At 40.7% G+C, this 25,230-nt stretch overlaps 1 protein-coding gene across 1 annotated transcript in view; it reads right to left on the reverse strand.

Moving 5' to 3' along the window:
• hmgcra (3-hydroxy-3-methylglutaryl-CoA reductase a) overlaps nucleotides 1–23,831 on the reverse strand; it is a 28,693-nt gene extending 4,862 nt beyond the window's left edge. Inside the window, exons 1-14 of the mRNA XM_079480216.1 lie at nucleotides 23,669–23,831; nucleotides 22,870–23,058; nucleotides 14,737–14,848; nucleotides 14,567–14,654; nucleotides 11,722–11,806; nucleotides 11,515–11,620; nucleotides 10,167–10,273; nucleotides 9,776–9,895; nucleotides 9,497–9,657; nucleotides 9,121–9,350; nucleotides 8,871–9,040; nucleotides 5,280–5,474; nucleotides 2,229–2,387; nucleotides 1,877–2,034 (exon numbers count right to left, since the gene is read on the reverse strand). Of these exons, the coding sequence (XP_079336342.1) occupies nucleotides 1,877–2,034; nucleotides 2,229–2,387; nucleotides 5,280–5,474; nucleotides 8,871–9,040; nucleotides 9,121–9,350; nucleotides 9,497–9,657; nucleotides 9,776–9,895; nucleotides 10,167–10,273; nucleotides 11,515–11,620; nucleotides 11,722–11,806; nucleotides 14,567–14,654; nucleotides 14,737–14,848; nucleotides 22,870–23,034 (1,856 nt within the window). The 5' untranslated portion in view covers nucleotides 23,035–23,058; nucleotides 23,669–23,831. The remainder of the gene's footprint in view (nucleotides 1–1,876; nucleotides 2,035–2,228; nucleotides 2,388–5,279; nucleotides 5,475–8,870; nucleotides 9,041–9,120; nucleotides 9,351–9,496; nucleotides 9,658–9,775; nucleotides 9,896–10,166; nucleotides 10,274–11,514; nucleotides 11,621–11,721; nucleotides 11,807–14,566; nucleotides 14,655–14,736; nucleotides 14,849–22,869; nucleotides 23,059–23,668) is intronic.
• Between the last annotated feature and the right edge of the window lie 1,399 nt (nucleotides 23,832–25,230).

The raw sequence follows: 25,230 nt of genomic DNA on the forward strand, positions 1-25,230 counted from the left end.
AGTGCAGGTGTTTGCTCCATATAATTACTCTATACAATTTGATCCATGCACAAGTTGGGGTGGGACTATTTAGAATCTTCAATTTCCTAACCTATGCAGTTGATAGCATACTTAGGGCTGTAGAAGGAAGTATCCGGATTAAACCTGCGCTGAAACAGGGAGAACATGCAAACATCACACAGACAGGCATCCCTTCCCAGCCAGGGGTCACTGTGACACGAATGTTACCATGAGATTATATTTAAAATAATGAAATGTTTATTACTCTGTCAATTAATTCAAGTCATTGCCTATTTGTATAATTTCTTTAAAAATCTTAATATAATGTCAAATGCTGTGATACAGTGTGTTTAAACAACTACGGCTTCAGTAATAATTTTTTATTATTAATAGAATAAAAATCTTATGTATTTATTTAAGTATCCAAAATTGTGTGTTATGATGTATTTGACCTATTTTAACAATATATATGGACAAAAACACAACATGGAATGTACTCATTATTGACGTGCAGTAGTAACGAAAGGATCCCGAAAAATACTAATAAAATAACTAAATCTAATGTATTTATTAAAATCTCTATTTTGTGTGTTATGATTTATTCAATATTTTAATTAGATTAGATGGACGGTGGATGAAAACACAACATGAACTGTACTCATTATTGACGTGCAGTTGTGTGGAAAGTATCTGGAAAAGAACCCAAACCCTAAATTCTGGGAAGGTTCCCATACGGTTAGTTTTTTGTTTTCCAGAACATTTTTAAGGTTAGTTTTGCAAGAAAGATTTCATAAGGAAACGGAACATAATTTCTCTCAGAACATTTATATTATGTTTATCAGTGAATGCTGAATTAAGTCATTACTGCAGAAAGGCACACTGCTTTTTACACATGTTGATATCCACATTGCTGGACTACCTAACCAAAGAACTTTTGATTGGGTGCTGACTTGTAGGCAATATATTTGTATTATTTCTCATAAAATGTATTTTGTTAATTTTGGAGGAATTAAGGATGACTTAAGTGAATAATCAAACAAGCAGTCAATCTGAGACCAGCAAATATATTTTAAAAAAGTATCCAATGGTGATAAATTCGAGGATACACCAGGACTTCAGAACAAAAAAATCAATTAAGGAGCCATTGGCTCCTATAGAGGAAAAACTTTTTTACGTTTTTATAAGAGCCACATAAAATGAACTAACATTCTTAAATGACGTAATTTTAGTTATCTTGTTCTAAACATTTTCCCTCCCATGGGTTTTGCTCACATAAAGTTCATGTTAATTCCGCCCTAAAATTTGGGAACAATCTGCAGAATTCCGTGGAATAGTATGTGTTTACATTTCTCCACATATATAAATATGTGTATATGTGTTCAAATAGTCTTAAAATGCTGTCGTCAATACTGAATATTTTAATGCAGTTGATAGCATATTTGGTTCTGCTTATTTAAAAAGAGGCAGAGAAGCTTTGTTATTGATTGATGGTGCTAAGATGACTGTTTGAACTCTGAATACACCAAATTTGTACTCTGAATTCATTTGAACCAACAGAAAAGGTGCACGTCAAGACCATATTAATATATTAAACAGTATATACTGTATGAAAGAGTAAACATTTTATTGTTTATACAGCTTTTTTTTTAAGTGCGGCGCTTCTGTTGTAAACATTTTCAAAACGAGAAAATTTTTGCATTGTCGCCAGTAGTGATCTCTGCCAAATTATTACTAGCAAATTAATATTTTTGATCGCAAATGCAACCGTATTAGCCGTGATCTGCTACACTGAAGATGCAAAATAAAGATTCTAATACAACATGTATAAAAAGTAGCGTTGAATACAATTTATTTGTGGACCAAAATGGTTGTGTACCTGCTGGTCTGGTCAAAGGCCTCCTTCATGCAATTAAAGCCCTCCACACTCTCCATCCAGGCCTTGACTTCAGCTGCCTGACAGGCTGAAGGCAAACGCACGACTGGGCCTCTGGTCATTCCATCTGCAAGAACACGGCTACTAGCGCCACCTGCCAACTTGTGGGGAGCCAATCAGAGCAGAGCAGACCATGTAATAATACGTCAATTAAACAAATTAAACAGTATACAAAGTAATATACAGTAGTTTAGCCAAGTTTTTCCTCATAGTTTCCCTGAGAACAACACAAATAAACACAGAACTAAACAGTATCTCTAACATCACACATTTTTTAATGAGAAATAATGCTTACAGCTATGGCTCTGCAGCCTCTATTTGTACTGGCAACTAGGCAGCCCTCAGTTGTTGCCATGGGGACCTGAAACTGCTTCCCATCCAATAACAGTGGGCCGGCAACTCCCACAGGAACTGGCATATATCCAATAACATTCTCACAACATGTTCCCATCACCTGAAAAATAACATTCAACGCTTAACAAATATCATAAAAAGTTCAAAGAATCTTAAAGACTTGTACACACATTGGGATGATAATCGCACATCCTTATCGGCAGAGTTTTTTTCGAGAAGTTTTTCAGCGTTCATACCCAAAAGATTTTCACTGCCGATGAGTCGAGTGAACATGCAAATTCACTCCCTGACATAGATGGCGCTTAATGAAAAAATGAGAAATACCTCGGTACACAAGGTGGTGCTGCGCAACATTATGCTTCTTACACTCGTTTGTCACACAGAAGAATTCATTTTGCTTCCTCTTCTTCAATGTGTGCTGGGCAAGATCGTTTTGTGCTTGAGTGCCACCAAGTCATGCTTAACTGACACTTCAGCAGCTCCAGGCATGTGAACAAAAGCGGCAATCACATTGGTCGGTTAGTTTTTTTAATGCGCCACACTAAACAAAAAAAAACGAGCCTGAGGCGTTTAAAAAAAAAAACTTTTACGCCTGTTGTTTTGCGCGGTGGTGTGCACTCCAAAATTGGCGCTCTTTGTTTAGTCTGTTAAACGTCGACGTTAAACGTGCGCAATTATCGTCCCAGTGTGGACAAGCCTTAATGTTAACTACATTGTGAGTAGTGCTTCTAAGTGCAAGAGTCGCTGCACAATGCACATCTACTATCTATCTACTACATATCTTTTCTATTTAATATTGCAGTGTTTATTATAAGTGATTTAAGAGAAAGCTGCCACACTCCTATAGATTTCCATTTAAAGAATGTAATGCGGATTTAATTTGTGTCATGGAGCCACCAATCTTTCCAAACATTACACTGAAGCCCATTCATTTCAGTGTTTCTCAAAAACAATCGTAAGTTGTTGAAATGACTGCATTTTTTTGTGTACTGATCTATGCTACCATAAGAGCTAGTCAAATTCTTATTGTTGCAGTTTGCTAACAAGAGAAACACTTCGCTAGCTAACAAAATCTGTTATTTTAACACATCCTAAAATAGAGAGAAAATGCTTTAAGCATGAGTTATATATAGGCTATGAGAGAAAAGTAACAAGCAATGGATATCCCCATATTCATTGATTTGGTATTCTGAGTTACAGCTGTTTTTCTTTTATTAATTTATTTAATATAGGCAAATATTAGCAAATACCCCCCTCTATCAAACTACTCTTTTCTAAGGATGGTTATAAAAACATTTTCGTCAATAAAATGTTTTATTGACTGCAATTGATTGATTTGAACTTTCTTTGTGCATTTGCTTGCAGTCATTATTTTATTGATAATTTATTTGTGGTGAATGTGAACTTGTTTTATGCAGATGTCATTTAATCAGATATGCGTCAGAATTCGGATAAAAACACCATCACAAATTCTGTTTCATGGCAACTTTAAGGAACTGGCTTTATTCTCTGTCGCTATGCAGCTGCTAGTTCATTCTGGATGGATGCTGTTTGGGGTTTTCCAAGGTAAAAATAACCCCCCCCAACATGTTGAAAGATTGTGAAAGTATTCATTACCCTTTATTTTGTTCGCATTTTGTAATGTTGCTGCTCTGTGTTAAACTACACAAATCTACACTCCATAATACTGACACAAAAAACGATTTGGGACATCTTGGAAAATTTTATAAAAACTAAAAATGTAATTAATGACATTGCATAAGAATGATATTGCTTCTATTGTTTACCTCATTTGTAAGTCGCTTTGGATAAAAGTGTCTGCTAAATGACTAAATGTAAATGTATTCATACCCTTTACTCAATGCTTGGTTAAGGCACCTTAACAGAGTATTTCTGGGTATGTGTGACAAACTTTGCAGATGGGTTGGAAAAACAAACCATCTGGTCAGTCAGTGGTTCTGAATGCGCGGGACTACGTTTTCTCTGCATTTTGTGCTGTTGACTTTTCCTTCTTCCCTGACATGTTCCCCTGTCCCTGCTGCTAATGAACACATACAAAGCATGATGCTGTTACCACCACACTTTACTTATGAGATGGTATTGTGTTGGTGATGAGCAATGCCTGGTTCCCTCCAGACATGATGCTTGAAATTGAGATCAAATCTTGTTTTTGACCTCATAAAAGAAATGTTAAGTTTTCATGTGTCTTCACTGAGGAGAGGCTTGAGTATGGCTCAGATTGGTGGAGTGTTGCAGTGATGTTTGTTCTTCTGTAAGTTTCTCCCATCTCCATATATGATCATGGACCTCCACCAGAGTGACAGTCCGTTTATTGGTCACTGCTCTAATCAAGACCCTTCTCCATTGATTTCTCAGTTTGGACATGAGGGCAGCTGAAGTAAGAGATACGGTTGTTCCAAATTTCTCCCATAATAATTAATGGAAGCTACGTGCTTCTATGAACCTTCAATACAGCATATTTATATTTTTAGTCTTCCCCAGAACTGTATCTTGATACAATCCTGTCTCTACTTGGCAGTTCTTTTTAACTTATGGCTTGGTTTTTGCTTTGATGTGCAGTTGCAGTTCTTATTCAACTTAATTTGCCACAGGTGAACTGCACTTCACTGTTGTAACAACACCACAAGTAAACTGGAATGCTTCTGAGTTCAATTTCAAGTGTTCCAGAAAAAGGTTAAGAATACTTTCGCAATGTAATAATGTCCGTTTTTAATGTTTGAAAATGTGTTGAACTATGGAGTGAAGATTAATGTAAAAAATCTATTTAAAGTAGTTTAACACAGAGCAGCAACATAACAAAACATGAAAACACTTTAGGATTATTAATACTTTTGCAAGCCTCTGTATATACGGAAGTATACCACTTACTGTCATAAGATTGTTAACATTTTTATAAGCAATATAATCTTAATGTTTGCTTTATCAAGCACTAGCCTACTAATTAGAAATATATTGCAATATTGTGTCATACCTTAGTGAAGTCATAGTCTTTAAAAGGCAAACAGGACAGAGCTAATGGTTTAGGGAGTTTGGGGGTCAACATTTTTCTCCGGATCATCACACCTCTCTCAGAGGTCTCCATCATAGCTTCTAGTTTGTAAGATGGGATGTGCTTTGAGTTTACCAACACAATCACCTCTTCATCATTGAGATATTGAGCACCCATCTGTGGAATAAATGGGGATAAAATAGAAATAGTCACACATATGCACTGTAATTGTACATTAACTTAAAACACTTATCTAAAATAGTTTTTCTAAATGCTGACATGATCATGTCTGACATCATGTAGTAACTGGTTACAGAGTAAAAGTGGAAGTGGAGAATCTCTTTAAAGATTACAGGTCAAATTAAAGTAGAAACAATGCAATGAAACGCTCAGCTCACCGATCACAATAATAGGTTCACGGTTATGATAGTATCACATTTAGGAGAGGGCAGCACATCATATGTGGAACTAACAATAAAACTTCAACATAATCTTCACTCCATGTCCCACAGCTCACTCCAAGTGATTTTACGCTATTCTTTCCCTTCCCACCTCATCCAGTGACCTTGAGGGGCTCAGGCGCATTTAGCTGCTTTCTCCGGATGGCGTACCTTGGGTACACCACACCAGCGATGCCGAAAACTTACAAGCCTTGGAAGGGAGCCTTGGTCGATCCCTCCAGGTGGCAGCTGTCTGTGGGATGTGACGACATAGCCCTTAGCTGCCCCGTCATCGAGGGAAGTCAGGGCGACCGAGCCAGTCTGACGCGCACGCGCCGAAAAGGGGGCGTTCCAGGTCCGACTGAGCTCCTCATGCACTTCTGGGAAGAATGGTACCGGCGCCGACCGTGGCTTAGAGTCACGGCCGGTCCCCAGATACCACGTGTCCAACCGCAAGCGTTGGGGAAGAGGCGGTGCGGTGCACTGCAGCCCAATACTCGCGGCGGCCCGGGAAAGCATGGTTGACATCTCGACGTCTGCTTCATCCTGAGCTCGACCCCCCGGAGGGGGAAGCTCTAAGGAATTGTCGGGGTCAGATGCCAAGAGGTCGCCCTCCGATGCTGCGAGCGACATCTCATCGTCGTCACGCCCCGTGTCCGAGTACGTGACGGAGGAACAAGGCAGCGTACCGCCTTTTCCGGGACGGTCAGACGAGCGAGGCGGGGCGTGAACGGTACGCGAGGCGATGGCTGACGGATTGAGGCTCACGGTAATTCCCCGATCACCCTCGGTGCTCGCCGAAGCGGACGGCAGGGCTGATGCCACTGCTGCCGCAGAACGGGAAGCACTCGAGGTGGCGGCTGATTCTCGGAAGAACGCAGCTACCCGTGACCGCAACGTCTGAATTACAATCCGCCCGCAGTGCGGGCAAGATGTATCCACAAACGCTGCCTCAGCGTGCTGGAGTCCCAGACACACGAGGCAGACATCGTGTCCGTCCCCTTCCTCGATGAGTGCGCCGCACCCACGAGCACAGCGGGACATGCCGCGCTGAGGAAACACTAAGCCCTGAAAAGGGCTCGCTCTTTAGAGAGATGCCTTGGAAGTTGCCGAGACGCCCAGGGGAAGTCACAGGAAAAGGGACAGTCCGCTGCACCACTTCGTAAGACCAGCAACACGTAGATAATATCTGCAGAGTCGTCAGCATCAGGATGCGAAAGCTCCGAAGAAAAAAAGGTGAATGAATGCGGCACGCGGGCTCCCTTTTATACCCGGATATCCGGGGGCGGAGTCCGGCATGCAAATTTCATTCGCCAATTTTCATTGGCCTGTTCAAGTCAGTCAGAGAAGGTAGGTTCTCAAGTCAAACCCCATTCTGTCGACACAACGTCGAGAGACCGACAGAAAGGGAACCTAGGCTTCAATGACACCTCAGCAGTGCTACAGCTGATTGTCTCCATGCCAAGTCCCCAGCCGAGTATTGAGTGCATAATTTGAGATGAGTTTTGTAAATAATGTTTTTAGAAACTGGATATAAATATTTTAAAGTATAAGTCGTAGCTATGATAATAAACGAAACCTCTTGAGATATTTCACTTTTTGTGTAATGAATCTCGAACAGTGGTCAGCTCCAACCCTGCTTCAGCATACCTGTCTGTAATTATCAAGCAAGCCGGAACACCTTGATTATAAAGTTGAGGTGTGTTTGATTGGGGTTAGAGCGGAAATCTTCAGTATGATAGATCTCCAGGAGTAGGGATGGTGACCACTGATCTAGACTTTTAGAAAAAAACATGATATTCAAATTTTTTAAATGCACCTGCCATATTGGAATTGTCCCACAAAATACCGGGTGTCTCAGGCCTGCCTTTGCATCCCTGTCACCAACCTTGGAGGAGCATCTCATCCCCCTATGCCTATACTTTCTGATCTGTGTCAACAAAGTTGTTGTTCTTCAGGAACACTGACAATCTGAGTGCCACAACACTGAAAAAAAGGGGGCCCTATATTTCTCTGTAATGGAAATTGGTATGTGCCTCTGACTATAAAAATAAGTTTTCATTAGGTGTTCCTTGAGATCCGCTATGGGTACTTTAAGAGTACCCGTTTTCTCCTTGCTAAGGAGACTACTGACAAACTTGTAGGGATCTTTAAGTCAGTCCTGGTTCGCTTTTTCGTTGCTTTCTCAACTTTTCTGCTTTTCGATATGTAATATCCCCTTGCAAAGATCTCTAGCCCTTTCCTCTCCTTTCCTTCACAGGTCTGTCAACCTCTTGTTGTTTTTTGGATTTTGGCTGGTTTACCTGCTCCTTCTTTGACTTTGGCCTCTTGTTTTACACTCCAAACCTTTCTGCCCCACAGGTGCAAATAATCTCCCCATCTTCTCAAGCTTACTTTCAACATCTCCTTTCAAGCATTCTAGGAGCTGAACTAGATCTGTGCCCATTCGTTGTAGCAGGATTTAGGCCAAAGTAAAGAAGATCTTCCATCCATCTTCCTTTCTACTGCTGGGTGGCATCTGGGTTAATTGGAAGAGGTAAGTTGCGCTTTGTCGGGGTTCTGATACCCTGTCGTGTTTGTCCCTCCACTAGGCTTCACTCGATTGATTTGCCCTACCTCTGAGGAAGTATTGGTCAATGCGAGACCCGTCACTAAGCTATCTGAGGTATATCTTTCTGCCCTGATGGATTTTAAGCCTCTTCTCTGATGCTATCTTCACCCAGCTGCAGGTTTAAGTTACTAATGCTTGCCTACAGGAATATCACTGACTCTGCACTGACATACCTTCATCCTCTCCTAAACTTTACACTGCACCCGGAACCTTGCATTCAGGAATGAACGTGCCTTGTAATACCCTCACAAAAGGATACTATATCACTATCCCGTTCATTCTTCTTCACTACTCATTGCTGGTGAAACGATCTTATAAATGCAGTCCGGTCAACCACATCGCTCTAAACACTTAAATTAAAATAAACTGAATCACTAAAAAATAGATAAATCAAAAAAACATCTCTATAGCTCCAGGATACGTTTCGAGATATGCAATATATTGTATATCTTTACACCCCTTTTTAAAATATAAAAATTATTTGACCATGGCATATTTGAAAATATATGGGTCTGCAATTACATCTGGGTTTTTCAGAATGGACAGACAGTCTTCCACAGGTCTGGGTTCAGCAGATGAATTGATCTTAGATTTCCACAGGTCTATGTTTTCCAGAGCTTCAACCTTTCCTAATACAAAAGTACTTTTTTGTTCATGTTGCTTTGGGGCAGTCAAGGGGCGAATCACTAAATCTGAAAGGGAAAATATATTCCATCAAAGAGTGTTGCCTATTAAATTAAAACAAAATGAGAAAGAAAATTAAGGGGAATACCTCTTTCCTCCTTAGTAACAACCGGTGGTTCTGCAGGTTTGCTAGAACAGGAAACCCCTTTCCTGCAGCCTTGGTCAGGAGACCATTTCTCGTTGGGCAAAGAAGCTGATGTGGGAACTTTGAGGGACAGTTTTGACTCTGTCTCAACATGCTCAAAGAAAATGTACTTCACGGCCAGAAACAAGGCGAGACCCAATGTGATGATTTGCTCGATGTTCATGCTGATCATTCTGAATGCACAGACATAAAATGAAAAAATATTTATATTAGTGAATTATGTATAATGCTAATTTATAATGTATAAGGGTGGAAATGGCAGGCATATTAGTTAAAATAACTATAAGCATAAATGAAATGATCTTTGAAATGTGCATACCTGGACAGATAAAATTGCCACAGTGGCATGTCTGGGTCAATCTTCTTGGGCATATTGTAATTTAGATTCACTCCAACTTGAGAAATATCAAGAATTTCATTACTGGAAGCAGGATCAGCAACCCACCGGCTATGGGCGTGAACCATCACCAGGCCAAATGACTGCAGAATATTCAAGTTATATAGACTGTTATCGACAAAGTCATCTTTATTAATTAACACTGCAGCAAGGAGTTGAGTGTCTTTAGAAAAAAACGTTCTTGGATCAGTGCAATCATACCATGATCATTTTAACCCTTTGTGTGACAGGGTTAGGTTTCTTGTCCTGTTCCTCCTCTAGAACTCTAGAAAAGTGACTAAGTTGCCAGATTGGTTGCCCCTCTCTGCTCTCTCTGGATATCTGTGAATATAGGCACACACCATATAGAAAACTGGCTCAAATAAGCATCTGGTGTATCACATGTTGACTATTTGTGGAAAATCTTTGCAGGTTTGGCCTACACAAACTACACAGAAGTGAGCAAATGTATCAAACGTAAATCGGTAAATTGTCTAGTTATTTGACAACATTACTTGCTACTGTTGCATTTCAGCTGATGTTTATTTTAAAACCTGATTAGCGTATGTATGTTCAAGCTTCAAGAGCATTACAAAGAAATGTTCTCACATACCTCCAACACAAGAGAGACACAGGCCGGAAAAAATGTCATGAACACTAAGTAATTAGCCAGGACAGACATGCAACCAAAGCAGCACATGATCTCCAGCTGTCGCACACCTACGATAAAAGAATGCTTAAATAAAGATTACATGTGTTAAATTAAACCAAGGGTAAACATTTTAGAAAGATGCCAAAACTTTAGAAAGATGCCACACAACCCGCCTCTTACTAAAGTTATACTATCTCCTTCTTTCAGTAAATAATGTAAGAAAGTAATGTATTGAGACTTTTCAGTGTGCTACAATAATTGTTTTAAAGCACAGAAGAATCCCTGTTACAGTATTAGTTAGGTCACATTATTGTTTCTTGAGTTTGCCATATTACCATCAAAGCAAACAAACCAGAACACCTTTATTTGTTGCTTAGTGTTAATTGTTTTGAAGCAAAATCCAAAGTATGTGTCTTTTTTAATTCTAAATGAATGAAAACATATCTCTGTTTAACCATGGAATAATTTGTTTATCATATTGTCATTTAAAAGCACATCATTTATTACATACATTGTCTTAGCAAGAAAACACATGAGTCTGCATCACGCAATGCTTTGATCTCACAGATGATTAACTACGTTCACACTGTTAAAATATCCCTGGATATAGTTGAATCACAATTATGACTTATTGTGGATAAGTTTGCACCCACATATATGTTTTTGTTTTGTATGATTCGTTTCTAGTGCTTGTTCTTTTAAGTTCAGTCTTGGAGTACGTTGACATGATAAAAAAGGTATTTCCTTTGCGTTTTTGAAAATGTTCACATACACACAACAGCTTTATTATATCGATCTATGTTTCCAGGAAAACAAATAAAAACGCTGTTTTATGCATGCCAGGCCAGTGGATGGGGATGTTGCCCTGTAATGAAACATTGTGCCTGCGCACATACGCATACCCTGTTTTATGCTAAAAGCCCTTTAATACACTTTCTCGGCTTGTATGTTTGTTCATAGTTTGTCTATACAAATACTATGTCTCTGCTGGTCGTAGTGGTGCAGTGAATCTACTTTTTACTGGAGCAATGTTAATAAATAATTGTAAGTCACGCCACACAAGTATGCAGCATGGAGGCTGCCATTGTTGTTTTCGGAATACTCAAGCATGCCTACAGACTGAGCTCGTAAATACGCATGCGTATGACATCATCGTTTTTGGAACGTGCCGCCTCAGAGTTCACATGTAGTTTGCATTTTCTGTCCCCCAAAATGCCGTTGTCATGTCAATGAACAGCCAAACACATGGTTTTCCGGTTTTAGTGAAAACGGTCTTGTGTAATCATCCTCTTAAAAGGATGACTTTTACCTGACATTGTACCCACACCAATCACTAGGCACTCTACGATGGCATCAAGAGTGAACGTGGGCCCAAGGACGGCCATTCCTTTGGCAATATTATCTCTTACTTCATCCTGCGGGAAGAAAAGCCATCTCAAAGACTAGAGACTAATGCAATTTTATTACAGTTTATAGAAGCAAACAAATCTGCATCTGAAAGGAAAATATGACATACCTGTGAGTTCGAACTCAGTGCAAACTTGGCCAGAGTACTTGCTTTGGAGAGATCAATCAACAGCAAAAAGAATGGCAATGCCTCACTAGGGATATGAATAGAAAATGTATTTATATTTATTTGATATGAGCATAAATAAGCAAGCCATAGGCTTTTGGTCTAGACTTGTGAAACTCTCTAAATAAATAATCAGCAGTTTAAAACTCCTCTCTGAATATGTAATTCAGTTAAGATATTTTACAAATGTTATTGTTTGTGGTTTAAAACAAATTAGATACATTAATTTAACTTGATGCGAAAGGCTGGCGGTGTTGGTTTTGAGAGAGATGTGAGTGCACAGGTCTGCATATGCCTGATAGTTACAAAAAACACACTATTATAATAAAACAATAACCATGCACGTCTTTTCTGTCCATATATGGGCAAACTGTTGAACCATTTGATTGTTTTTAAAAAGTTCCATAACCACAGTTAAATATGACACGTGTGTATACACAGGGCGTGTGTGATGCGTCAGTGCAGTAGTACTGGGATAGTAGTGCCTGTAGTTTAGTAGATCTTGCATGCTGCATGCTACTTCTGCTTGCTACACTTTGCTTACAGCCTCTGCCACCGACTAGCCCCTGTGCAAGGGGCGAAAAGAGGAGCCGAGTGCGTAAGTCTCCTCCTGTCGGTACATAGCCTCTCCACCGTCAAGACTCCTACAGTGCCTCCTTGCGGCCACACACGGTAACTGGGCCCTAGCGGACCCAGGCTGAACTTGTAGGGGATCTCGGAGCAGCAGTGGGCCCCAGAGACGTAGTGTTCAGGCCCACCAAGCAGTGGACATATCCTGGCACTCGCCAACCACACCATCAGCTATGGGTAAATAGTCCTGCTGCCTTGTGGGTAGCCTTTAGAGGCAAAGGCTAAGGGAGCACACCCAAAAAAAAACACGACAAAAATATTCAAGAAAGGGGACAAGGCTGAATGCGGAAACTACAGAGGCATCTCGCTCTTGTCAACAACCGGCAAAGTCCTAGCTCGTGTCCTTGCTAACCGCCTGGTACCACTAGCTGAGGAGATACTCCCTGAATCACAGTGCGGTTTCCGACCATTTAGGGGAACAATTGACATGATCTTTGCTGCTCGCCAGCTACAAGAAAAGTGTCGGGAACAAGGACTCCCTCTGTACATGGCCTTTATAGACCTGGCAAAAGCCTTTGACTCCGTGGATCGGCAGGCACTGTGGAGCATACTATCAAAGTATGGATGTCATGCAAAATACATCCGTGTACTGAGGCTATTGCATGACGGCATGTCAGCCACAGTGCTCAACAGTGGCTCTGAATCTGAGTCATTCACTGTGGAAACTGGGGTTAAACAGGGATGTATCATTGCACCTACCCTATTTGCCATCTTCATTGCTGCCATACTTCACCTTACTGGCCAAGAGTTGCCACAGGGGATCCCAATCCTTTATAGGACTGACGGTAGGCTCTTTAACCTCAACAGGTTTAAAGCCAAGAGTAAAGTCAGGAATACCAACGTCATGGAGCTGCAATACGCTGATGATAATGCTATTGCAGCACACTCCCCTGAAGACCTCCAGGGCATCCTAAATGCCTTTGTCAAGGCAAACAGAGCCCTGGGTATGGCCTTGAACATCAAGAAAACTCAGGTTCTGTATCAACCACCATCCAACCAGCCATCACTCCAGCCCATCATCAAACTAGATGGAAAGCATGGACCACTTCACCTACCTTGGCAGCATTCTCTCTTCCGAGGCTGATATAGACTATGAAGTTAAACATCGCCTGAGCTGTGCCAGCGAAGCCTATGCCAAACTTAGGACAAGAGTCTTTGATGACCGAGACCTGATGGCTGAAGCCAAGGTCCTGGTTTACAGAGCTGTGATTCTCCCAACTCTGCTGTATGGAGCGGAATCCTGGACAACCTACAGCAGACATCTGAGAGCACTGGAACAATTCCACCAAAGAACCTTAAGAAAAATCTTGAGGATCAACTGGGAAGACAGACGTACAAACTCCAGTATTCTGGAGGAAACGAATATGTCCAGCATCACTACCACCATAATGCAGAACCAACTCCGATGGACAGGACATGTTATCCGCATGCCCGATAACCGTCTCCCTAAGCAGATCCTGTACTCCAAGCTAAAGGAAGGACAGCGAGCCCCTGTTGGGCCAAAGAAAGCTTTAAGGACAATATCAAGACCAGTCTGAAAAAGTTTAACATCACGTCCGGTGACTGGGAGAATCTAGTGTTTAACAGGGACTACTGGAGAAAGGCAGTGCAGGAAGGTGCAGCACACCACGAAACAGAACTCCGCCGTGCCACAGATGCAAGGCGGCAACACCGCAAGGACAAACAGAGAAGGGCTCCACCACTACACACCACAACGGACCTCAAATGTCAACATTGCAGCAGAATCTGTGGATCACAGATCGGCCTTTACAGCCACCTGAGGATCCACAAATAAGGCGACCCGACGGAGAGGACAGTCATACTCGTTTCGAGTGACCGCCGAAGAAGAAGAAGAATATAAGTGTACAAGTGTTTACAAGCTCATTTACAAAGATTACCATGAGTGATCATTTTACACTTAAATATGCTACTTGTGTAGAACTCATTCTGGTTGAGTACCTACTGTACTTCTTCTCTACTTTCCCCACAATTTTTTATATAATTCTTAGCTTTGTATACTGTGGTAGGCTAACTGAAACTGCTGCACCTATGCAGTGTTGTTCTTTTGTTGCACAATTTGCTTCTATTGCGTTCCCCTACTTTGTAAGTCGCTTTGGATAAAAGCATCTGCTAAATGACAAAATGTAAATGTACATACTTGAGGCCTGTCAGCTCCTTGTCCAGGAAGTGAATGACAACCATGCTGAACACAAAACTGGAGAAAATTGTGAAAAGTCCTGCAATGCCTATAAAATAAATGTTAAAATAGCAATCATCATTTGCAATTAATATTAGATTAATTATAAAACCTTATAAAACACAACTTACCCAATATATATTTGGAACCTAATTGTCGAAGATTTTGAAATTGAAAGTAAATATAAATAATTGCTATGCATCTTGTGATTGTCAGGATAATAATATCGCTGCTTAGGATTTCCTGCGGACAAAACAGGGGAAAAAACATTATTAGCAGTACAATAATTATATGAATCCCTATGAACTTTATATTAATATTTTTGTAGATGAACTGACAAAGCATTGAACTGGAAATCTGAACATTAGTCTGATTCTCAGGGAACACAAAAAACTGGTAAGCATATAGCTTCAACATAATGTCACTCCGGATTAAACTGTTAAATTTACTATAAAAATTGTTTCATAGTTAAGTAAAAACAAAGTTAAGTAAAAAATAGCAAAAGAATACACAAGTATTTTCAGCTTGACAAATTTAGTTATTTTAACTAATAAAGATTAGTTGGAATAACTTTATGAAAGTAATGCAAACTTTTTGTGTTCAATACCAAAGTTCATATTCACTCATAATATTCACGTATTTGCTTGAATATTAAAAGTAGTCATTTTGCACCTAAATAAAAAAAAACACTAGTGTTATCCCAACCATTTTCAACAATGTTTGAATCCAGAGGAAATCGCAGTTAAAAAGCATCACGCCCCTCTTTATAGGGTCACCTGTCAATGGCATTATGTCTAGGTTACCCTCCTTAAGAAAACATTCAGGTTCGACTACATTTCAAGGACTGTCAACTCTTGCAACATGTTCTATCCTCAATAGGCTCTGTTGTCTTTTGATGCTTTACGTTGCGCTGCTCATGTCCAGTGTAGAGAGGGTATATATGCCAACCATGAACATGTTTTTTGACTCTCATTCAATTTTTTTTTTATCGATAGTGGATGAACTACAATTCCAATCATTTCATGCTTCTTCCCATTGTCAACAAGCTTTGCCTCTATGATTTAATTGTTTTGTGACCTCTAATGGCGAAAAAAACAAAATCCATAATTGGCCTTTAACGTCCGCTTTTAGGGGTAGTCCCAGACTAAAATTAATGTTTAAGCTGTCTCAAAAGTAAATAACTTAGCCTTACTTATTTTTTTAAATGTCAGTGCCATTGTTTTGTCCCAACAATATCTCCAGTTACGGTTTCCAGTAATGTTTTTTAATGTAATTAAGCGACTAAAGCCGGAACAAATTTAGATTTTCTACGATTTGAAAACAAAAAATATTTTTTTTCACTAATATTAAAAATGGAATTCGATTTTAATCGTGCCCAGTCTCTTCAATTTGTGGTCAGATTAGTTGTTTAGTGTGTGGCGTTTAAAGATTCTTAATAAATCTTATTTTGTGTGCAGTAAAGTAGTGAGTGTACGGCTTTTATATCAGTGTAAATTTGCTGTCCCCTCAAAATAACTCAACACACAGTCATTAATGTCTAAACCGCTGAGTACACCCCTAGGGGAAAATTTCCTAATTGGGCCAAAAAGCTTTATTATTATATGGATATTTTTATTTATTTATTTCCTTGTGAATACAGAACAACAAGCAGCAATGAGGTAAACATATACACCTGTAGCTAAACTAAATATATATTGTCAAACGAAAATGTAAGCAAATGTTTTGGCTGTTTAGTGCAAATAAAAGGAGCCTCATTAGCCTCAATAGAACACAGTGTCTAAATGAAAGAGTCTAAATGAAATATAAATAAGCCAGTGTATTTGTGCAAGCTATAACTCCAAATGAATGCAACAGATACGAATTGGATATTAAAGTATGGCATTTTCAGAAATATTTAACTTATAACAAGCAATATCCATGAAAAGAAAACTAAGGAGGTCCACCCGGGCCTAGGTAACTGTTTATGTCTGGTACTAATATAACAAAAAAGATTGTGACAAAGATCAATGTGTTTGTTGTTTTGGCAAATCATCTAATCAGACCTCTGCTTCGACTCTAGCGCATAACTGCATTCGAGATCAAGACATTTTAACAATGAATGTGCAATGGAAACTCCGGACACACATTATTTCTGTGTACTGTGTCTCAGCTGGGCTCATGTGGAGAAAGCTTGCCCACACTATGAGGACCTTCTAGTCAAGTATGTGAGAGCCCGCAGGAACATAGCCCCTTTGCGACTTCTCCAGGCAGCAACCTACTGCCTCCAGGGAGCTACTGGTGGGTCAGCAGTCATTTCAGAAGAGCGAACTGCTGTCAACTCTCCAAAGTCATTCAAGATCTTGGCCTCATATGGGACAGTGCTGATAAGCCATCTAAAAGCAAACAGAACTCTTGATCTCTTCACTCTGGCCGCCGCTCCCAGGAAGAGATCTCAGTTTGTCCCCAATCTTCTTAAAGAGCTGGTAAAGGCATGGTCTTGCGCCCCAGTCAGCACGTGGCCATAATATATCTCTCTAATAAAGCACAGTTTGATAACGATATGATAACAGATCATAAAATAGACATGCTCTGCTTGACAGAAATGTATCTCAAACCAGATGATTAAAGATGTTTTAAATGAGTCTGTCCCCCTAAGATTATTATTATAAACATGAGCCTTGTTTAAACGGCAAGAGGGGGAGGTGTCGCTGCACTTTACAATAACACTTTTAGCATTTCCCAGAAGTCTAATTTTAAATTAAATTATTTTGAAGTTATTGTACTACTAAGGATATACTAAGGATCATTTTTTTTTGGCTATTGCATATAGGCAACCAGGGCAACACACAGATTTGATCAAATAATTTGGTGAGCTTTTATCAAAACTATAACTGGCCGCAGACAAAGTCCTTGCCAATTGGTGACTTTAAGATCCATGTAGCTAATGATACAGATGTTTTAGGAATGGTCTCCATATGCATTAGACAACATTTGTCAAGACCCACTCTGTGGGTGATAATTTTGTGATCGTACTTTAGATTTAATACTGTCTAATGGTATAAATGTGGACGACATCAAACATTTTCAGCAGAGCGGAGACATTTCAGATCATTATCAAGTATTGTGTTTGCTTCACTTGCCTATGGCTGCAAGTCAAACTCCTTGTTACAAATATGGTAGAACAAAAACTTCAACTACCAAAGTTTAATTCCTTGATAACCTGCCTGAAATGTCTCAATTCCCCAGCATGAGTAATAACGTAGAAGATCTTTACATTACCACCAAAAATCTTAACTCCACCTTCTCTGAAACGCTAAACACGGTTGCTCCTCTCGCTTAAAGAATATTAAAGATAGCAGTCCAACACCGTGGTATAATGAACAATAGGGATGCAACAATACAATATTTCTGTAAACGCCACTGCTAATGCATCGTTAGCGCTACCTACATGGATATTAAAATCTCAGACAATTAGTACTTTATCAACGTTAACCAATAGGTCCGATAAGAAGTCCACAAATTATTTCAGAAAATCAGTGTAGGGACCAGGGGGGTCTATACACAGTAGCCAATGTAAATGAGAGCAATGTTTTTTTACTTTTGTTTGGAACAATTATGTTCAACAAAAGCACTTCAAATGATTTAAATGTATGCTCTTTTACAGTAAGAAAGTAACTAAAGATTGTTGCGACACCACCACCTCGACCAACCGGACATGGCTCATGCATATAACAGTAGCTTGGTGGGGTACACTCATTTAGACCGAAATAATCATTTGGATTAAGCCAGGTTTTGCTAAGATAAGGTATATCAAAACTCGTTTTTTTACAAATAGCAGTGTCAGCCAACAAACATAAACAAAACACATGCTTCAGAACAGTTCAGAACAACAGAAGGTGCTTAAAAGTTTTGACCAATATATTATTACCATGAATTAGCCTGCAATATTGTAATCTGCAATAAACACTTAATCAATCTTTCTTAATCAAGGGCACTGATTTGAAGAGACAAGTCTTCAATCAAAGTCTTCAATCTTCTGTATCACTTCTTATTACTTAATTCAATTTTATAAAATGAAGGTGGAAAAAAATGTATCTGCCAAACACAGCGACAAAAAACAAACTGCCTCATATATCCGCCATCGACTGGGCCAGAGAAAAACCCATGTGGGTCAACTTCTACAAATTATCTGCTTTTGGCATCTGACCGTGGCTGCATCTCATTATTGGTGCTGCTAGATCATGGTGCTGCATTTGAGACCATTGACCACAGCACACTCTTACATAGACTTAAAAATGACATTGGCATTAATGGAATAACTTTGAAATGGTTTAAATTTTACTAATCCGACCCTTTTCAATTTGTAGCAATAAACAATGAGGTGTCACGCAAATAACAAGTCCAGTACGGTGTACCACAGGGCACAGTTTCAGGGCCTCAGCTCTTCACACTATACATGCTACCTCTAGGAAATATAATTAAGAGACACAGAGTTAGCTTTCACTACTATGCTGATGATACACAAATGATACTCAAAACGGCGGTTACGATCCTGAGAACCTAACTTCTCCGAGATAATTAATTATAAAACGCCAATGGGCTTGGCGAATGGCACGAGCACGCCAGTCTCTGCCCCGTACATATGGGTATAAAGGAAGATGCCGGCGGTCATTCACTCACCTTTTGTACTGAGGAACCTGAGAGGGCACTCCCGGTTGCTGCAGTGGCTCGGCGCAGTGTTGTGGCATGAAGAGGGAACGGAGGTTACAGACGTAACCGAGACGTTCCCCTTCAGTCGGTCCCTCGACGTTGTGTTGAGAGACTGACTGGGGATCTATCTATGCGCCACAGCGCTGCACCGTATCACAACCTCCAGCGGAGCGACCCTGACTAGGCTAGCGAGTCACACGAGTGCTACCGCGAGATGTAATCTTCCAGTAACATAGTAGTGGTCATACTGAGAAGCCTGTACTGACGGTAATCACGGACAGTGGCGTACGCCTCTAGTAGCGAGGAGCTGTCCGGAGCCGAATACTGGGGAAACACTGCTCTCCTCTTTTAAGAGTGTGTTACGGAGGCCACATCCTACCCAGAGAGGAGGTTACATGTGGAGACACTAACATGGTCTCACCGGTGGGGAGAACAACATGCGAAAAAAGGTGTCAGCCCGAGGAGGGGGACAAATCTAGGTGGGACCACCACCGGCGGGGAGGAGACAGATTCACCAATCGGGAAATCAGGAGTGAGAAATCCAACACACGGGATGACCCAGAGGCACTACGTATGGGGCACTAGCCCTAGTACAGGAGTCTACCTGGGTAGGGATGACTCTATCTTTACTGGGCCTGGTTCCAACAGACGGCTCCGCTCAGTCTGTTACCAAGTGCAAATGCTTAGTGATGGATGGAATGTCTATACTTCACCACGAGGGGAAAGTAGGGAGGCTAAATAGCGCACACGTCTCACCTGGGGATGGAGGCGTATGCCCTAACCAGGAGTCCGTCCTAAACGCCGGCGGCGTTAAGGACATGGGCTGCAACTGGTTCCACGCGGAGGTTGTAAAACCTCACGAAGGTACTGGGCATAGCCCAACCCGCAGCACTACAAATGTCTGCCAGAGGCACCCTTGGGACACGGAGAAAGCCTGTAGGTCCCCCACCCTCTTGATGGAGGCGAGCGCCGTCAAGAGTGCAGTCTACATCGACAAATGAGGAAGACTGGCATCTCCGCGGGACTCAAACGGGCCTGTACCAAGGCCCTGCAGGACCACGTTAAGGTCCCAAGAGAGTACGGACACGGTCGAGGTGGATTCCCCCTTCTCGCGCCCCTAAGGAACCTGGTGACCAGGTCGTGCTGACCGAGACACGTACCCTCCACGAGATTGTGATGTGCGGCAATAGCGGCTACCTACACTCTCAAAGTGGACAGGGAGAGATTACTCTCTAGTCTCTGCTGAAGAAAGGCCAGCACTGACCCGATCGGACAACTCCGTGGGTTCTCCTCCCGGGGAGAACACCAGAATGAAAAGAAACACTTATAGGCGTACCAGCGCCTACTGGCTGGGGCTCTAGCCTGTAAGACGGTCTCCCGGACCGCTACTGATAAGCCCTTTAGGGTCTCTTCGTCCTGTACAGGGGCCAGGCATGGAGTTTCCCGGAACCCCCACCCGGAGAAAGGTCAAGTCTGACCAGGGTGTGAGAGTGCGAAGGCACTGAGGCGTTACCGAAATTCGCCTGGTGCCGGCGTGCCACACCGTCCTGGGAACCTGACTCTGTAGCCAGTGCTGAAGCGGCCACATGTGCATCAACCCGAGAGGGATTACCCCTGTCGAGGACGCCATGTGCCCCAGGAGCCTCTGAAAGTTCTTCAGCGGAGTCGAGGGATTCCGCCTGATCAACCTCAGACAGTTCAGCACCGACTGTGCACGCTCATAGAGTCTAGTTCCATACCGAGGTAAGAGGAGCTCTGCGCGGAGGAGAACTTGCTCTTCTCCCGATTGACCCGAAGGCCCAGACGGTCTAGGTGCCGAAGCACAAGGTCCCTGCGCGTGCATAACACATCTCGCGAGTGTGCTAAAATAAGCCAGTCGTCGAGATAGTTTAGAACTCGCACTACTTGCTTCTGATGGGAGCTAAGGCAGCCTCCACTAGTTTGGTAAAAACCTGTGAAGAGCAGCACGCTGTACTGATACGCCCTTCCCTCGAACTGTAGGAACGGACGGTGTCGAGGGAGAATAGAGACAATGAAGCACGTGTCCTTCAGGTCGATTGCCACGAACCAATCCTGGTGACGTACACAGATGCCTCTCATGGACCACTATAGTGGACATCGACCGACCCAAGGCACGTGCTGTGGCCTTCGTCGCCCGTAGCGCGAGGTCTGTGGCAGTGCGCAACTCGCTCATATGAGTTGGGTCGGACTTCCCGCCGTCCAGATCCTTAAGGACTTTCACCTGAAAGTCCTGAAGCCCATCCAGCCACGAGCGTTTCGGGGAAGGTGGTGCCATACACTGCAACCCGATGCAAGGCGAAAGTCTTTAATCCAATCTTATGAACGTGAGCGCACATTCACAAGGCGCTTACGGAGCAGAGGAATGCTTGCGTTGCTCTATGAGCGTCACGCGAGCTCAGCTTCCATGGGAATAGATTCTAAACGGGGGGAGTAGGGGGAATTGCATGCATATTGCATGCATACGTGTCTTTTGCCTTCGCGTTGCATCCATTCGCATTTATAATACGTCTGTCTAAGCGGCCAAAGCGGCCGTTCCAGATCTAAACAATAGTAGCACACCAAGTATGCCAGATGGCCAGTCCGCCCCTGGTACTAACCGAAATGCCAGCATCACCAATCAGAATGAAAGAAAATAATGATATTCGTCGGATTTGAGGTGACAGTCTGAACATAGCCTTGGTGTTCTGTGCATGTGGAATTGTGTGTACGTGTGAACCTGTGTGCGTAGGTTGTTATGACGCATTTTCACACTTTTAAGGTATCTATATTTTCTATATTGAATAAATTTATAGTGAAATCCATATAATTTCAAAGCCTTAAAACAGCCCTAGATCTCAGAAGGGGATAACTCCAAAAACCGCAGTAGGCCTACCAACTTTACTATTGCAATATTTGAAGAACAACTAGTCAAAAGTCATAAAAGTCAAGGGTCATGAGCTCAACTTAAGAAAAAACTATTCACTATGATGGTGACTTCAAACTATTTTTTTTAACTAAAACTAAACCTCTGTTAAACAGCTTAAAAAACCATTTATAAAAGGAACCTCTCTAAAGCAGCTTCAAAAACAATTTATAAAAGAAATAAATTAAAATTGGTTCATAACAAGTACAGATGGTAATGTTTTGAGAGATGTTTAATCATCCTCTGCTGAGAGAAACATAATTAATATACATCTGATTTGATATGACTGAAATAAGATTGCTTATTATTTGCAGTAGCTGCCGTAAATGGGAATTGAAATGTTACTGCAAACATTTGAAATAAAATAACTAAAACTGAAATATAGGAACAACCGAAATGAAATTATTCAGTTATTCCAACTATACTAATTTCAAATTACTATATTCTAGCGTAAACACTTTTTTAAATAAAATATTTTAATAGTATATTATATTTATAAAATCATATTTTTAAGTAAATGTATGGTTCAAGTGGAAATTAATAACTTTTTGAGTGGAACATTTTGCACTGAAAACTTCAACTACATGCTATAAGATCAAATAACTTTAAATTTGTCAAGTTGAGTAAACACTTTTTAACAGTAGCAACATACCTCCTCCAAACTGGGGCAATCAAAGTTCCAGCCACAAATCTGGTTATTTCCAGTGAACATATTCATGGACATCATGCAGACTGTGACAGTCACAGTAGCCACAATAACTTCCCAGGGATGGGAGGCCACAAAAAGGCCGTGGATTCGGAAAAGTCTCGTCAGCATGTCAAAGGTGTGCTAGACTCACTTCTTGTAGATATAAAGAAAGAATGGATAAAGAAACGTGTTACACGATTAAAAATAACAGAACTGACTGGTATGGTTTTGCAAACGAGGGATGAAATATAAACGTCAGCTAAAGAAAATACAATTATTAAGGGCTCTAGGATATAATAATTTTTAATAGACAGAATAGCCCCAAATATTATATTTACAACAAAGTTACAATAGGATGACAATTTGAATGACATACGAGGTGACTTACTTGATAGACAGTGCCACATTTACAAATCTGGTTGCAATGACCAGAATAGACGCATCATAATTACTTAAACATTAAAATGACATCACACTGAACAACGACATATGGCATAGGCTACTTTTCATTACCCGTTGTGGTTTAGGTACTAAAAGATAATAAAGTTATCTAAATACCTTGATCGCTTTTGATAAAACACATACCGCAAATTTACTCTACCAAAGCGATTTATAAATTTCTTTGCATCATATTACCTTACAAGTCCCGATGGAAAAAGTAAAAATGAGTATACGGGTAACCCAATGTAAATGTCCTGCTTCATGAGCCTGCATCATCATCAAATATGTTAAAATGTCTTAAATAAGAACCGTATGCACTTACCAGTGCTATTCCAAGAGGATAAAAATGTGCCTTAATATACGGTCTCTGGTACAATTTACCATCCAAATTTAAATTTAGTGCGGTCGTAATAAATTACAGATATTGTTAATCCCCTTCCTCGCCGTTTGAGACTCCGTTCGCGTATTAAGCAGCCAGAATTCTCAAATTCTTATGGGGCGATGGTATGGCTTTACGTCAGTGAAGCGAGGAGCCAATTAGATCATCGGACCATACGGCTGTGGTTACAAGACCATGCCCAGATACTGTAGAAACGGTGTAGGGGCGTGTTTTAAAGACGCGTGATCAGTGTATGGAAGGCCATTTGCGCCAGAATTAGGGCCAAAATGTGTAAACCGCACATAAATATATTGCTACATAAACATTTGTTTCTTCCAACAAGCATATATTAAACTATTTTTATAAAACATATGTTTATCTGATTAAGCATTAGATAATATAGTTGACAATACTTGTTAACAATACAGTGTGATTATCTACAGGATGTCCAGAAGATGCAGAGTGAAGCACTTCATACCTTGTCAACAAACATCATCTTCGTCAGATGTATCCCCATGAGTGTGTTGGGAGGGCATTTCTTCCAAAAATTTTGAATTGGTGTTAATATAACAGATCACAAATCACACACCTCGAAACCTTCACTACACTTATCTTAGATATTATACATTTAAAAGCCAAAATGTCATTTTTTGCCTGCTCATTCTTGTTTTTGTATAGTAGGCTACAATTTCTCTAGATTTCATTTCAGGTAATTGCATTTTAAGATGATAACTGACCATAGATTTGTGCAAACATTATTTGTTCATTACAATAAATCTATATAGTAAAAATTAACCGCCTATTGGTGAAATCCAATAGTTCAATTTCAAACCAACACTCCCTAATGGTGAAACATGGAGTTTTTTTGTATGTCTTTTCTGACTTTTGGGGACAATGCGACATGCAAGCCTTCTCATGTTAACGCAGGAAAGAGATCATGCAGGCATTAGAAAGATTGTAGAACGAGCGATGTATTTATTACATAAAATAAAAGGTCTGGGGATTTATAATGGAAATATAAATTTCCAACAGAGAAACGTTAGAGAGAAAGATTGTCTCAAAATCACCCCCAAGGAGATTGTGTTGATTCGGACCAGTATGTGAGTAAAAATTTTTTTTTCTGTTTGTTAGAACCAAGATATGTTGTTGTTGTAATATTGGCTTGTGTGACGGAGGAGTTTTGAGATGAGACATTGTTTGTCTGGAACTGCTTAAATATCGTTCTTGTCCAGATACTGAAGAGAGATCGAGAGCGCTTTGGCTTTTAAATCTAGAGAGAGATTTATAACACGTTTACTCTTTTACTCAATGATGAATGAACTTGCAGTTAATCCGTTAATCACATGCATTCCGAACCGTAAAGCACGTATGGATCACGGATAATCCGCAATCCGTTTTACAACTATACCGCAGGGGAGAGGAAACGCGAGTTGTAGAATTGTTTTTCCGTTTAGGGCTGCCGTACAATCTGGCAAATCTTCCAAGAGAAAGGGTATCCAGTAGAT

Source organism: Barbatula barbatula (genome assembly GCF_947034865.1).
Source record: "Barbatula barbatula genome assembly, chromosome: 2".
Lineage (NCBI taxonomy): Eukaryota > Metazoa > Chordata > Actinopteri > Cypriniformes > Nemacheilidae > Barbatula > Barbatula barbatula.